Genomic DNA, 16,102 nt, shown 5'->3' on the forward strand with positions numbered 1-16,102 from the left:
AAAAAAGAATGGAATCATGTCTTTTTCATCAATGTGGATGGAACTGGAGGCCATTATTATCTAAGTGAAACATCTCAGAAAGAGAAAGTCAAATACAGCATGTACTCTCTCAATAATCAGTAACTAAATAATGTGTACATATGTACTTAGAGAGTAGAATAATAAACACTAAAGTCTAGGAAGGATGGGAGGGTAAGAAGGTGGCAGCAGGGGTAAGGGATGAGAAATTACTTAGAGAGTAGAATAATAAACACTAAAGTCTGGGAAGGATGGGAGGGTAAGAAGGTGGGAGCAGGGGTAAGGGATAACCAATTACTTAATGTGTACAATGTACATTATTCAAGTGATGGCTATACTAAACGCCTAGACTTCATCATTATGTAATATAGCCATATAACAAAACTGTGCTTGTACCCCCCAAATCTATTTTTTTTTTTTTTTGAGACTGAGTGTTGCTTTGTCACCCAGGCTGGAGAGCAGTGGCGCAATCTAGGCTCACTGTAACCTCTGCCTCCTGGGTTCAAGCAATTCTTCTGTCTCAGCCTCCCAAGTAGCTGGGATTACAGGCACCCACCACCATGCCCGGCTAATTTTTGTACTTTTAGTAGACACAGGGTTTCACCATATTGGTCAGGCTGGTCTCAAACTCCTGACCTCAGGTGATCCACCCGTCTCAGCCTCCCAAAAGTGCTGGGATTACAGGTGTGAGCCACTGCACCCAACCCGTAAATCTATTTTTAAACAACAACAAAAGTTGTTGAACAATCAACAACTTGAAGCTAAAGAACAACCTGGGTTCTTTGGGTATTTTGTTTTATTTTATTTAATTAATTTATTTATTTTTCCTGAGACAGAATCTTGCTGTCACCCAGGGTAGAGTGCAGTGGGACTATCTCAGCTCACTGCAACCTCCACCTCCCAGGTTCAAGCAATTCTCCTGCCTCAGCCTCCCAAGTATCTGGGATTACAGGCATGCACCACCATGCGCAGCTAATTTTTGTATTTTTAGTACAGATGAGGTTTCACCATATTGGCCAGGCTGGTCTCAAACTCCTGACCTCATGATCCGCCCACCTTAGCCTCCCAAAGTGCTGGGATTACAGGCGTGAGCCACTGTGTCTGGCCTCTTTGGGTATTTTAATGCTAATGTATTAGTCTGCTTCAGAACTTACACTGCTCAAAATAGCTTCTCTGTGTTTCTAAGACCATATAGCACTGCACTATATTACTTCCTAATTCTTGATCTTCAAATAGATATGCTATTGGACCATGCAGAGAATTGGGCATTTTAAAGGATGGTGAGTTTCTTACTAGAAACTTAGCTTTACTATTTTCCTTAAACAATTAATCTTAGGATGTATTTTCAGAGAGAAAACTTTAAAATTGAGAACATGTACACCATTAATAATGCTTTAAATGATGCAAAGGGTAATGAAAGACCTGGGCAAGAGCATTTTTTTCTTTTCTCTAGGTTACAAAATGGGTCCTAAAAATACTAAAATATTTAAATTGCTTTCTACTATCATAAAAGTTATGATTTTTCATTCAAAATGAAACATCCCTTAATCTAAAATAAAAGTTGAGGCTGGGCGCAGTGGCTCATGCCTGTAATCCCAGCACTTTGGGAGGCTGAGGCGGGCAGATCACTTGAGGTTAGGAGGAGTTCAAGACCAGCCTAGCCAAAAAGGTGAGACCCCATCTCTACTAAAAATACAAAAATTAGCTGGGTGCATTGGCATATGCCTGTAATCCCAGCTACTTGGGAGGCTGATGTACGAGAATTGCTTGAACCTGGGAGGCGAAGGTTGCAGTGAACTGAGATCATGCCACTGCACTCCAGCCTGGCCAACAGAGCGAGACTTTGTCTCAAAAAAAAAAAAAAAAGTTGAAAAAATAAAATAAAAATAAAGAAATATATCCTCTTTTCACATGACAGAGGTTAGTCTTCTTTTTGTGGTGGAATATAGTAAATTGTTGAGTTACAATACTGTGTTAGAAATCTTGCATGATATTTAATAAATCTGACCTCCCTGTCTTCTAGCTGCATGGGGCATCACAGCTTTCCGAGGTCATGTGCAAATGCTGAATTGGCTGCTCTATACTAGGTGTGCATGGGACACAGGAACCCATCTTCTTCTACATCGCTTAGGCCTTTCTCCCCTCGAATCTGCATATTAGAAAAGCAGAATTTTGGACTAAATTTTGATGATTGATGGTCATGATTTATTATGATTATTATTATTTATTGTTATTATTTTTTTGAGACGGAGTCTTGCTCTGTCGCCCAGGCTGGAGTGCAGTGGCACTATCTCGGCTCACTGCAAGCTCCACCTCCCGGGGTTTCACCATGTTAGCCAGGATGGTCTCGATCTCCTGACCTCGTGATCTGCCCACCTTGGCCTCCCAAAGTGCTGGGATTACAGGGGCATGAGCCACCGCGCCCGGCCTGATGGTCGTGATGTAAAAGCTAATACTTTTTGATCACTTCTTTGTGCCAGGCATTTGGCATTTAATTCTCTCAAAGCTTACCCAAGAATCAACATTTATTACCTGTTTTATAAATGATGAAACTAAGGCTCAGAGAAGTTAAGTAACTTGCTGAAAGTCACACAGCTAGGACTTGCTAAAGCCAGGATTCAGATTTCCCAAGCAGTGCTGGACTTAGTGCTCGTAACTGTTGGGGCACATCTCCAACCCCAGGTTTCTGGTACGTTTCCCCACTTGGTGCAAGGGATGCTGACTGTGCCCAGCACTTTTGGCAAAGTGTGTGCTCTGCTTCTAATATAAGAATTCAATGCTGCTGTTTAATTGAACCTATAATTACTGTTTCATTAAGTTGGGAAAATCTCTGGATCCTATTGTTAGCAATCACAGAAAGTGTTCCAGCTGGGCGTGGTAGCTCATACCTGTAATCTCAGCACTTTCAGAAGCCGAAGCAGATGGATTACATGAGGTCAGGAGTTTGAGACCAGCCTGGGCAACATGTCTCCACTAGAAATACAAAAATTAGCCAGGTGTGGTGGTGCACACCTGTAGTCCCAGCAAATCGGGAGGCTGAGGTAGGAGGATCCCTTGAGCCCAGGAGGTCGAGGCTGCAGTGAGCTGAGATTGAGCCACTGCACACTAGCTTAGGCAACAGAGTGAGACCCTGTCTCAAAAAAGAAAAAAAAGAAAGAAGAAAGAAAAAGAAAATGTTTCATTTTAAATAGACCTTCAAGAAGTTCATAGCATACATGTTCACCAGTGAAAGCATGTTTTTCCCCAGTGATAAGCTTAAATATCTCTGTGATATCAATGCTACCATTTTCTCAAGGTTCTACCCTGCTAGGCTGCCACCACATTCCTAAGAACCACGGGAAAAGGCATTTGCTCCTCCAAAGAAATTCTCAGACTGATTTTTCACTGTATTGTCAGGTGAGCAAAACTTTAAAAATAATGGTAGGTACCATATTATCATTTTATAACTTCTATATTTTGTGTCAAATATTATTTAAACTTGTTGTCACCAGTCAGATGATTATTATTATTATTATTATTATTATTATTATCATTATATGTTTTGAGACAGAGTCTCACTCTGTCGATCTCGGTTCACTGCAGCTTCCGCCTCCTGGGTTCAGGCGATTCTCCTGCCTCAGCCTCTCAAGTAGCTGGGGCTACAGGAGTCTGCCACCATGCCCAGCTTATTTTTGTGTTTTTAGCAGAGACGGGGTTTCGCCATGTTGCCAGGCTGATCTCAAACTCCTGGCTTCCAGTGATCCACCTGCCTCAGCCTCCCACAGTGCTGGGATTACGGGCAGGAGCCACTGCACCCAGCCAGATTATTTTTAATTAATAAGAAAGTGAACCAGGCACAGTGGCTCACGCCTGTAATTTAGCACTTTGGGAGGCCAAGGAGGGCGGATCACTTGAGGTCAGGAGTTCAGAACCAGCCTGGGCAACATGGTGAAACCCCATGTCTACTAAAAATATGAAGATTAGCCGGGCCTGGTGGCAGGTGCCTGTAGTCTCAGCTACTTGGGAGACTCGCTTGAGCCCAGGAGGCAGAGGTTGCAGTGAGCTAAGATCACGCCACCACACCCTAGCCTGGGCGACGACAGAGTGACAGAGTGAGACCCTGTCTAAAAAAAAAAAAAAGAAAAGAAAGTGAGTTATTTATTCAGATCTATTTTTATTGATTAGAAAACAGATGATAAGAAAAACTCCCTCTTTTTAAGAATGACAAAGTTACATAAATAAAGGTAAGTCTGTGCTCTCCAATAAGTAGCCACATGTGGCTACTTATTTCAAATACTAAGTAGAACATGTGGCTACTTAGCATTTGAAATTTGCCTGGTTTGAATTGAAATGTGTTGTAAGTGTAATGTACAAACCAGATTCTGCGAACTCAGGACACATACACAAAAAAGAATGTAAAATATCCCATTGGCAACTTTTACATCAATTACATGTTGAAATGATAATATTTTGGATATACTGAGCTAACTAAAATATAACTATTAAAGTTAATTTCGCCTGTTTTTTTTATCATATTAATGTAGTTGCTAGAAAATTTTTAATTACATATGTGGCTTCATATTTTCTACTGGGCAGTATTGAGTTAAGTGATTACTTAGGGATAAAAGAAAGTATTAGCATGAGTGGAATCAAGCAGTTCATAGCATACATGTTTACCAGTGAAAGCATTTTTTTTCCCCAGTGATAAGCTTAAATATCTCTGTGATATCAGCCGGGCACGGTGGCTCACACCTGTAATCCCAGCACTTTGGGAGGCTGAGACGGGCGGATCATGAGGTCAGGAGATCGAGACCATCCTGGCTATCACAGTGAAACTCCATCTCTACTAAACAAAATACAAAAAATTAGCCGGGCATGGTGGCAGGCACCTGTAGTCCCAGCTACTCGGGAGGCTGAGGCAGGAGAATGGCGTGAACCCAGGAGGCGGAGTTTGCAGTGAGCCGAGATCACACCACTGCACTCCAGCCTGGGTGATAGAGCGAGACTCCGTCTCAAAAAATAAAAATTAAAAAAAATAAAAAAATAAAAATTAAAAAAAATAAAAAAAATTAAAATATATATATATATATATATATCTGTGATATCAACGCTACCGTTTTCTCAAGGTTCTACCTTGCTAGGCTGCCACTACATTCCTAAGAACCACGGGAAAAGGCATTTGCTCCTCCGAAGAAATTCTCAGACCAATTTCTCACTACTGAACAATGTGGACCGGGGTAACATATAAAGAACAGAAAAGTATCCAACATTTCCCATGTTGGTTTCAAAGCAGACAGCATGGTTCAGAGCAGCGGGCACCGGTGCAGATCGCCCATCTCCACGGCAGAGGTGATCGTTTCCAGCGCAGCGGTGCAAAGCCAAAGGGCACCCACGAGTTCATTACATAATTCCTGGTAGCATGAGGCCAAGTGTGTATCTGCTCTAGGGGAACAGTCGGAGGCTCTGACAGGCAGAGCAAGGCGATCATGACTATGTTTTCACAAAGTGTATGCTAGCAGTTGTTTGTTTGGAAAAAGACTGACCAGCTTTTTTTCCCCTCCTTCTCCCTCTCTCTTTTTTTTGCTTGTAAACACTTTGGCATAATACTGAATGACTTTGTTTTTAAGCTGCCTTAGCTTTGCTTTGTGAAGAAAAAGCCTGAGTATCCTTTCCCTGTGGCACACAGGTTGTTATTTTTGGATCAGAAGTTCTTAGCCTGATCTCTGTCTAGATCAATTTCTGTCTTGATGAGGCCGAGGTCTGTGACAGCTCCGAGCGTCCTCCGCGGAAGGAAGCTTCCTCGCTTGGTGGGGCGCATGGGCAAAGATGTTGAGGGGCCGCGTCTGAAACTTCACTGCTCTTGGCTCCACGCGAAGGCTCCTTGGCATTCAGAGTCTGCTCGTTACATTGTGCCCTTGGAACAGTCGCGACCGCATGCCGTGAGTGGCGTGCTTTCTGTCTTTGGGATCATGGAAAATTCTTGTCTCATTCAGAGCCCAGACACTCCAGGCCAAGTCCCTTCATTTCAGGAATATGGCTTTTTCTGCTTATACTGCTTCATGGTATGTTTTGGGTGGAGATGGCCCCTCTTTTAACCCAAGGTATTCCAGGTCACAGACTCCTCAGAGCTAAGACAGCTGCAGGATTTCTGCAAGCTATTCAGGGTGCATCTGCCCTGGCCAACACTGGAGTCCTTAGGGCCTCTGGGAACACATCTCGGGACTCAAAGCTCACAACATCCCCTCTGTAACCTGCTCTTCGTGTCAGGCTGCTAGAACCTGGGAGGAAACTGTTCTGACTTCTCACAGTTCCTCTGCCTGACCTGCTATTCCTAGGAGTTTACATAGCTTGAGCCTGGTAGGAAACAAGTAAAATTAGAAACAGATTAAACTACTGCATCAGCAACAAATTAGATGACAACGGTATGATCACTTCCTGGGAACACAGTTCTAGCTAGATATTCAGGGTACAGGGCTATGTGGAGAAAGACCCTAAGATGAAGGGACCAGTGGGGGAGGTGGCCCCGGCAGGTGTCCCAGCAGCTTTTGCCTTGGCAGGTGGGAGCATGACCTGTCGTGTGCAGTTCCTGGCGGGCTATACATAGCCAGTCAAAGCTTCTTACAAGAGAAACCTCTTTCACACCCTCCACGGGTCCCACCCACAGGCCACAGGACTCACTGTAAATCCCCTGGACGTTGTCTCACCCGGGAAGGGAAAGCAGCCAGCAGCCCTCCAGCCCTCTTGTGCTTTCCCTGGGAGTGCGCCCCGTGCTCAGCCATGGTGGACATGGGGGCCCTGGACAACCTGATCGCCAACACCGCCTACCTGCAGGCCCGGAAGCCCTCGGACTGCGACAGCAAAGAGCTGCAGCGGCGGCGGCGTAGCCTGGCCCTGCCCGGGCTGCAGGGCTGCGCGGAGCTCCGCCAGAAGCTGTCCCTGAACTTCCACAGCCTGTGTGAGCAGCAGCCCATCGGTCACCGCCTCTTCCGTGACTTCCTAGCCACAGTGCCCACGTTCCGCAAGGCGGCAACCTTCCTAGAGGACGTGCAGAACTGGGAGCTGGCCGAGGAGGGACCCACCAAAGACAGCGTGCTGCAGGGGCTGGTGGCCACTTGTGCGAGTGCCCCTGCCCCGGGGAACCCGCAACCCTTCCTCAGCCAGGCCGTGGCCACCAAGTGTCAAGCAGCCACCACTGAGGAAGAGCGAGTGGCCGCAGTGACGCTGGCCAAGGCTGAGGCCATGGCTTTCTTGCAAGAGCAGCCCTTTAAGGATTTCGTGACCAGCGCCTTCTACGACAAGTTTCTGCAGTGGAAACTCTTTGAGATGCAACCAGTGTCAGACAAGTACTTCACTGAGTTCAGAGTGCTGGGGAAAGGTGGTTTTGGGGAGGTAAGTGTCTCCCAGTAGCCAGGCTAGAAGGTGAAGCATAGAGCATGAAAGGGGGTAATGTTGCCTTTCTTTTTTTAAATCTCAGTTACTTAGAACTAATTTCAGCACCATATGTGGAGGATTTCTAGCCCCGTCTCCCCAGCCCCCTTCTTTGTGTGTGCCATGGTGTGAAATAAAACACAAATGGCATGAGAGAGACAAGCAAAATTTATACTTGGCCAAGACTCTGTCATGGGTCTCCATTAGGAACGTGCTGAGATGCACGGACACTTCAGAGAATGACAGCAATGTGTGACAGAAGATCTCCGTTTCCCCTAAATTGTGATAATGAAGGCACTTCAAGAAAAATGGATATTTAAGAAAATACTCTAACTAGCTGGGTGTGGTGACATGCCTGTAATCCCAGCTACTCGGGAGGCTGAAGCAGGAGAATCACTTGAGCCCGGGAGGTGGAGGTTGCAGTGAGCCAAGATCATGCCACTGCACTCCAGCCTGGGTGACAGAGCGAGACTCAAAAAAAAAAAAAAAAAAGAAAGAAAGAAAAGAAAGAAAGAAAACACTTATCTTGAAGTAAGGTTGAGAACCTGTTTTCTACCACTGTTATGCCCAGCTTTCTGTTTTTAAGTAATAAAAAATATTTCAGGTAAAATTTGCTTGATATAAAACTAACCATTAACCGTTTTAAAATGTACAATGCAGTGGCACTTTGCACAAATGCAATGTTGGGTAAGCAACACCTCAATCTGGATCCAAGACACTCTCATCACCCCTGTGCCCATTAATAGTGCCTCCCCATCCCTCTCCTCCTCCAGCCCTGACAACCACTAGTCCGCTTTCTGTGTCTAGGGATTTGCCTATTCTGGATGTTTCACACAATATGTGACCTTTTGTGTCTGGCTTCTTTCACTCATTAGAATGTTTTTGGGGTTCATTCACACTGTAGCATGTGTCAATACTCCATTCCTTTTTATGGCTGTATAATATTCCATTGTATGGATATACTACATTTCATGTAGCCATTCATCTGTTGATGGACACTTGGGTTGTTTTCACCTTTTGGCTATTGTGTCTGGTACTGCTATTCATGCACAAGTATTTGTTTGAATACTTGTTTTCATTTCTCTTGGATTTATGCCCAGGAGTGGAATTGCTAGGTCATATGGTGATACTATGTTTAACTTTTTAAGGAGCCACCAAACTTTCCACATTTTTTATTCCCACCAGCAATGCTTAAAGTTTTCGATTTCTCCACATCCTTGCCAACACTTGATATTTTCCTGTATTTTTTTATGAAGGCCTGCCTAGTGAGGTGAAGGAGTATCTCACTGTAGTCCCCACTTTTTCTTGAGAACACGTCTTATTTACAGCTTCTCCTTTCTCCAATGCCTAACATCTTTCCACCCACCTCCTCCTTTATCATCTCCACCTCTCTGCAGTACCATCTACTTCTACCTCTTTCTCTTCTTTTCTTTCTCCTTTAAGGTATGTGCCGTCCAGGTGAAAAACACTGGGAAGATGTATGCCTGTAAGAAACTGGACAAGAAGCGGCTGAAGAAGAAAGGTGGCGAGAAGATGGCTCTCTTGGAAAAGGAAATCTTGGAGAAGGTCAGCAGCCCTTTCATTGTCTCTCTGGCCTATGCCTTTGAGAGCAAGACCCATCTCTGCCTTGTCATGAGCCTGATGAATGGGGGAGACCTCAAGTTCCACATCTACAACATGGGCACGCGTGGCCTGGACATGAGCCGGGTGATCTTTTACTCGGCCCAGATAGCCTGTGGGATGCTGCACCTCCATGAACTCGGCATCGTCTACCGGGACATGAAGCCTGAGAATGTGCTTCTGGATGACCTCGGCAACTGCAGGTTATCTGACCTGGGGCTGGCCGTGGAGATGAAGGGTGGCAAGCCCATCACCCAGAGGGTGAGTGACTCTCCACCTGCCCCAAGTGCGGGGCACAGAGTTGGAAAGGAGGGGAGAGGGCTTTTCTAATCCCAGGGCAAATAGAGCCTTGGACTTAATTCTTTTGGGTTTTTTTCCTAAAGCGCTTACGTTGTCATCTTGCCTTAAGATGAGTGGTGTAAGAGGATTAGCTTCATTGGCTATTTGAGGGCTACTTTGCTCTCCTCTCACAGGGGATGGGGGAGCCTCCTTTGTGAGTTGGGGATGGCCTGTGCTTTCATGATGAGATGGAAAAAGCTGAATCCATAGTCATGGTCTGGGTGTGTCAATAACCACCTCTATGGTGCTGTGTTCCTGAGCCAATAGAGCCTTGGGTTCCTTTTCTGGAAAATGAAGGGGCTGGACCCTAAAATTCCATGATCCTAGGAGGTAAACTTTAATCAGATAAGAAAAAGAATGATCCGGCTGGGTGTGATGGCTCATGCCTGTAATCCCAGCACTTTGGGGAGGCCGAGGCGGGTGGATCTGCTGAGGTCAGGAGTTTGAGACCAGCCTGGCCAATATGGTGAAACCCCATCTCTAGTAAAAATACAAAAATTAGCCAGGCATGGTGACAGGCGCCTGTAATCCCAGCTACTCGGGAGGTTGAGGCAGGAGAATCGCTTGAACCCGGGAGGCGGAAGTTGCAGTGAGCCGAGATCATGCCACTGCACTCCAGCCTTCTCGACAGAGCGAGACTCTGTCTCAAAAAAAAAAAAAAAAAAAAAAAAGAAGGAAAAAGAATGATCCTCTCACACCTAGAACATTAAAAGTAAAATATCTCCTTTCCTGTTTAGTGTGGAATGGGCGAATGTTTTGCATTGGATGAAGATGATATTTTAAATGAAAATATATAGAAGAAAACAAAGGCAACTGATGTTTATTTTAATCAGTTTGGTTCAAAGTGACTTGCTTAAAATTCTTTGGTTAAAAAGAGAATTATAATTAAGCGATTATGTTAGGTGAACAATGGAAAATCTCTGGAATTCTAACATCTTTACCTCTGAGTCTCTGTGCATAAAGGTGGGAGATTCCACAGCAAGACAAGGGCTCAAACCTGGCTCTTAAATGGTTACTTAAAACCTCATTTTTGTACAGTTTTCAGCCTACAGGGCCCAAAGGAAATGAGAAAAATCATGGCAAGTTTGGGAAACTGCTGTGGTGATTTTATGTGGCTGTAATGGAAGGGATGTTGACAAGACTGAAGGGCTGGGCTTTCACAGGTGCTGGAATGCCTTCTTGTAGGGGAAGAGGGGCTCTTGAAGGGTTTTAAGAAGGGAAATGACATGATTAGATTTCTGTCTTAAAAAGACCAATGCAGCAACAATTTGGAAGTTAGATGGTAGGTGGGGACATCAGTTAGGAGGCTAAGGTAGTGAGTGGCCCAGGCAAGAGATAATGGGGGTCTGTACAGGACAGTGGGATTGAAGAAGTGGGAGCAAATTGGAGCTTTTGGAAAGAGATCTGATGGGACTTCAGGACCAGCTGGGTATGGGGGTGAGGGGAAAGTGAGGGTCTCTAGCTCCAGTGGCCAGAAGGAAGAGCAGATTTGTAGGCAAGCTGGCAAGTTTAATTGTGATTATGCTGTCTATGAGGTTCCTGTAGAAGGGACAGGCAGAGATGTTCACTAAGCATTTAGATCTATAGGCCTAGTGCTGTGGAGGAAGACCTGGGATAGACGTGGGGATTTGAAGTCATCATGGTTTGGGAAGCAGAGGGCACTGCTGAGTCACTGGGAAAGAGTAGGGGAAGAAGACCAGGAACAGAAGCTGAAAAACACCAACATGTAGGAGGTATAGAAGAAAAGGAGCCCTGAAGAGGTTTAAGAAGTAGGAAGCTACTTGGGAGGCTGAGGCAGGAGAATGACGTCAACCCAGGAGGCGGAGCTTGCAGTGAGCTGAGATCACACCACAGCACTCTAGCCTGGGCTACAAAGCAAGACTCCATCTCAAAAAAAAAAAAAAAAAAAAAAAAGAAGTAGGAGGAAAGGCAAGAGTGATATAGTCATAGGAGCTGTATCAGTTAGAGATGGGTTTCAGGGGCATATCCTAGAAAACCCAAATAACAATAGATTAAACAAGACAGAGGTTTATTTTTCTTATGTAACAGGGTGTGGAAATAAGCACCTGCCAGCATTAGTTCAGCAGCTGCAGAATAACGGGATCTGCATCTTTATAATTCTAGCCTTTCCATGTGCTGCAAGATGGCTGCTGTAGCCCCAGCCATCAGGGCCATGTTCCAGGTAGGAGAAAGGAGGAAGGGTCAGGAGTAAATAGGCATGCATGCAGCAGTTGAGTGTGGCCCCCTTTAGGAGCTTTCCCTGAAGCTCCATCCAACAGCTTTCACTTAGATGTCACTGGCTAAGACTGTGATCTGGCCACCCCCTAGCTACAGAGGAAGCTGACAAATGACATTCTTGAAAATTCTTTGGTTAAAAAGGGAATTATAATTAAGCGATTATAATTACTGAATTATATCTGGGCTGAGGAGAAGATCACCCGGCTCATGTCCAGGCCGTGTGTGCCCACGTTGTAGATGTAAAACTTGAGGCAGGGGTGAAGGAGCGGGTTCTAGTTAGTAAGGATGAAGAACAGCTGGATATTGAGCAGGTAACTAGCAGCCTCTGCCACAGGAGCCAAAGAAGAGGATTTCAGGGAGGAAAGTGTGGTCAAAGTGTCAAGTGCTGCAAAGAGGTAACGTCGCCTGTGGGATTTGGCAATTAGGAAATCAGTGTAAGGGAATGGTGAGGTCTCAATTCAGACTCTGGAGGTTGGATTGATCTAGAAGTAGGGAATGAGACTCTGGAAGGGGGAGACTGGTCCCTAGAAGGGGATACAGTGGGGAAATGGAGTTTTGAGATGGGGAGGGCAGAGCGGGTTTAGATGCTGAGGCAAAAGCCAGCAGAGTAGGTGTTGATCCTGTGGGAAGGAAAGACAGTAGATGATGGCAGAGAATGTGGGGAGGAGCTGAAGTAACACCGTCTCCTCTGTGGGTGGGAAGGAGGAGCAGGCCAGGGAGGTGACAGAGTGTTTGCCTCCTTGGGACATTCCTATGAACACAGGAACGCTGTGAATCGTGGATCCATGTCCGCCTAGGCTGGAGAAAACTGAAGTGCAGCACTTCACAGTTTGGTATTTGTATTGTCCATTGTGCTGAGCAGGAGCGTTCCTTCTGAGTCGCCCATGGACATGTATCACACTAATTGTTGCTATATCTCGACCTTGCTGGAGGCTTAGGGGACACATAGAGCTTTGGCTCACTCCAGTCTCCCTTCTCAGTCTCCTCAGGCTCTGTTCATGGGCCATGGCCATTTGGAAGGACAGCTCCTTCCTTGGCTCCTGGGTGCAGCTCTCTGGCTCATCTGGAACGTGCAGGAAGGTTTCTGTTCCTCCCCAGTGCTGTCCGCTACCAGGAACGTACTTAGTAGAGAGGCTCACTGCCTACAGACCTTTGGCCCTTTTACCTCTGCGTCCGTCTCCGTCCCGTGAGACCACACTTCAGGGTTTAGGCCACTTGCCTCATCCAAGAAGTTTTATGCCCCAGTTTCCGGGCCTGCCACGGAAGCCCAGGGGACCATCAGGAAGGGTGAGGGGAGAGAGATGGAGAGCAAGATTGAAAGCCATAAAAAACAAAGAGAAGAGAAAGGAAGGCCTCCTTTCTTCACTGTTTACCCTTCTACACAGCTAAGTAAACCCCCTTAGTTTCCTATTCATTGCAGCTCCCACACATATAATTGGGCTCACAAGTAGATTATAAGGTCATTATATTCACAACATTTCACAGAAAAAAAAGACAGATCATAGTTACAGGGCTTCTGTAACCACTAACGTTCAGTTGTGATGTCAAGATACTGTGTTAGAGAATTACTGTGAACATTAATTCTGTGGTTTGAATGAGTCCTCAAAATTTGATGTGTTGGAAACTTAATCTCCAATGTGGCAGTGTTGGAGAGGTGGGGCCTTTAAGAGGTGAGTGGACCATGAGGGCTCTGCCGCTGTGAATAGATGAATGGATTAATGGGTTATCACAGGAGTGGAAATGGTAGCTTTATAAGAAGAGAAAGAAAGACCTGAGCTAGCATATCAGCACACTCAGCCCCACACGATGCCCTGAGCCATCTCAGTACTCCTCAGAGAGTTCCCACCAGCAATAAGGCTCTCATCCTCTCACCAGACATTTCCCTCAACCTTCCTTTCCTTATAAAATACTTTCCTTATAAAATACTCAGTCTTAGATGCTCTGTCATAAGCAACAGAAAACAAGTTAAGACAGAAGAGATAACAAGGAAAAATCACCCTGATGATGGAGGTTGAACTCTGCATTGAGTCTGAGCAGTTCTTCCAGAAAAGTTAAGGCATCATGGCTTTGGAAATTTGGCTAGCTTTTTCTCATTCAGAGAGTTATTTAGTCTTGTATAAGTTGGGATTTCTTTCTGCTAAATATAACAGAATACCAGATTTTGGTATAGATTTGGCTATTCAGCAATTTCACGGACAAGACCTCTGTTAAAAATCTCCTGGCTTGAGCTGGGTGTGGTGGCTCAGGCCTGTAATCCCAGCACTTTGGGCCCAGGAGGACAAGACCAGTCAATAGTGAGAACCCCATCTCTTAAAAAATTTTTTTTTGTTTTGTTTTAGGCTGGCCGTGGTGGCTTACGCCTGTAATCCCACACTTTGGGAGGCCAAGGCAGGTGGATCCCCTGAGGTCAGGAGTTCGAGACCAGCCTGGCCAACATGTTGAAACCCTGTCTCTACTAAAAATACAAAAATTAGCCAGGCATGGTGGTGGGTGCCTGTAATCCCAGCTACTTGGGAGGCTGATGTGGGAGAATCATTTGAACCCGGGAGGTGGAGGTTGCAGTGAGCCAAGATCATACCACTGCACTCCAGCCTGGATGAAAGAGAGAGTCTGTCTCAAAAAAAAAAAAAAAATTGTTTTAAACTTAGCCAGGTGTGGTGATGCATGGCTGTGGTCCCAGCTACTTGGGAGGCTGAGGTGGGAGGATTGCATGAGCTCAGGAGTTCAAGGCTTCAGTGAGCTATGATCATGCCACTGCACTCCAGCCTGGGTGACAGAACAATACCCTGTCTCAAAAAAAAAAAAAAAATCTCTTGGCCTTTTCCTCCTTGTCACAAGTGGCTGTTGCAACTCCAAATATTGAGTCTGCATTCCAGGAGAAGAAAAAAGAGGAGAAAAGAACAACATCCACAGATACCTGCTTATAGCCCATTAGCCAGGACCATGTCATATGTTCACTTCTAGCAGCAAAGGAGGCTGAAAAATAGAGTATTTCATTTTCCAGCCTCTGTTTTGGGGGATGTTAAAGGAGAGGAGGAATGAGATTAGGTGTTGGGTGAGCTGACAGCATCTGCCACACCAGGCCCCAGGAAAAAAATATTGATGAGGATTAGGAAATCAAATTCAGATTCATTACTTTTACAGACATTGGAACTAAAGAATGATTGTGACAATGGTATGGTAGACAAAATTCTAAGATGGCCCCCCATCAATGACCCTTGCTTGCCCTTGTATAATCCCCTCTCCTTGAGTGTAGACAAGACCCGTCAGTGTGATGAGATATCACTGCCATGGTTGTGTTATGTTACAGGGCAAAAGGGACTTCAGAGTTTTAATTACAGTTACTAGTGGCAGGGCGCTGTGGCTCACGCCTGTAATCCCAGCACTTTGGGAGGCTGAGGCAGGCAGATCATGATGTCAGGAGATCAAGACCATGCTGGCTAACACAGTGAAACCTGGTCTCTACTAAAAATACAAAAAAATTAGCTGGGCGTGGTGGCACGTGCCTGTAGTCCCAGCTACTTGAGAGGCTGAGGCAGGAGAATCGCTTGAACCCAGGAGGCAGAGGTTGCAGTGAGCCAAGATCACGCCACTGCACTCCAGCCAGGGCGACAGAGTAAGACTCTCAGAAAAAAAAAAAAAGTTACTAGTTAGTTGACTTTGAATTCATCAAAAGAGAAATTATCCAGGTGGGCCTGACCTCATCACACCTATCCTTTCAATATGGGTATAGAGGCTAGAGACAGCAGAAGTCAGAAATGTAAAGCACAGAGGGCCTCTGTGCACCCTGCTGGCTTTGAAGATGGAGGAGCAAGGTGTGTAGGTGGACTCCAGGCACTCAGAGCTGCCTCTCCCTGACAGCCAGCAAGGAAACAGGGGCCTCCTTTCTACAGCCAGAGTGAACTGAATTCTGCCATCACCACATACACTTGGAAGAGGACCTTGGGCTCCAGATCAGAATGTAGCCTGACCAACATCTCCATTTGATTAGCCTTGTGAGTCCCTGACCAAAGAGCCCTGTCATGCTGTGCCAGAACTTCTGACCTACGGAACTGCAAGCTAATAAATGAACTGTTTTAAGTTACTAAATTTGTGGTAATTTGTTACACATCAGTAGAAAACTCATACAAATAGTTAATAAAGGAAGGTAGCCAGAGAAATATTGTAGGGTAGCATCAAAATTAGTGGAGAAGGGCTGGGTGCTATGGCTGATGCCTATAATCCCAGCAGTTTGGGAGGCTGAGGTGGGTGGATCACCTGAGGTCAGGAGCTTGAGACCAGCCTGGCCAACATGGTGAAACCTCATCTCTACTAAAAATACAAAAATTAGCCAGATATGATGGCAGGCACCTGTAATCCCAGCTACTCAAGTGGCTGAGGCAGGAGAATTGCTTGAACCTGGGAGGCAGAAGGTTGCAGTGAGCCAAGATTGCGCCACTGCACTCCAGCCTGGGCAACAAAGTGAGACTCTGCCTCAAAA

The 16,102-nt window shown here is 45.5% G+C and overlaps 1 protein-coding gene across 1 annotated transcript in view; it reads left to right on the plus strand.

Moving 5' to 3' along the window:
- GRK7 (G protein-coupled receptor kinase 7) overlaps nucleotides 1–16,102 on the plus strand; it is a 56,367-nt gene that overhangs the window by 7,835 nt on the left and 32,430 nt on the right. Inside the window, exons 2-4 of the mRNA XM_003826524.5 lie at nucleotides 3,314–3,414; nucleotides 6,662–7,386; nucleotides 8,869–9,306. Of these exons, the coding sequence (XP_003826572.2) occupies nucleotides 6,775–7,386; nucleotides 8,869–9,306 (1,050 nt within the window). The 5' untranslated portion in view covers nucleotides 3,314–3,414; nucleotides 6,662–6,774. The remainder of the gene's footprint in view (nucleotides 1–3,313; nucleotides 3,415–6,661; nucleotides 7,387–8,868; nucleotides 9,307–16,102) is intronic.

Source organism: Pan paniscus, chromosome 2 (genome assembly GCF_029289425.2).
Source record: "Pan paniscus chromosome 2, NHGRI_mPanPan1-v2.0_pri, whole genome shotgun sequence".
Taxonomy (NCBI): Eukaryota; Metazoa; Chordata; class Mammalia; order Primates; family Hominidae; genus Pan; species Pan paniscus.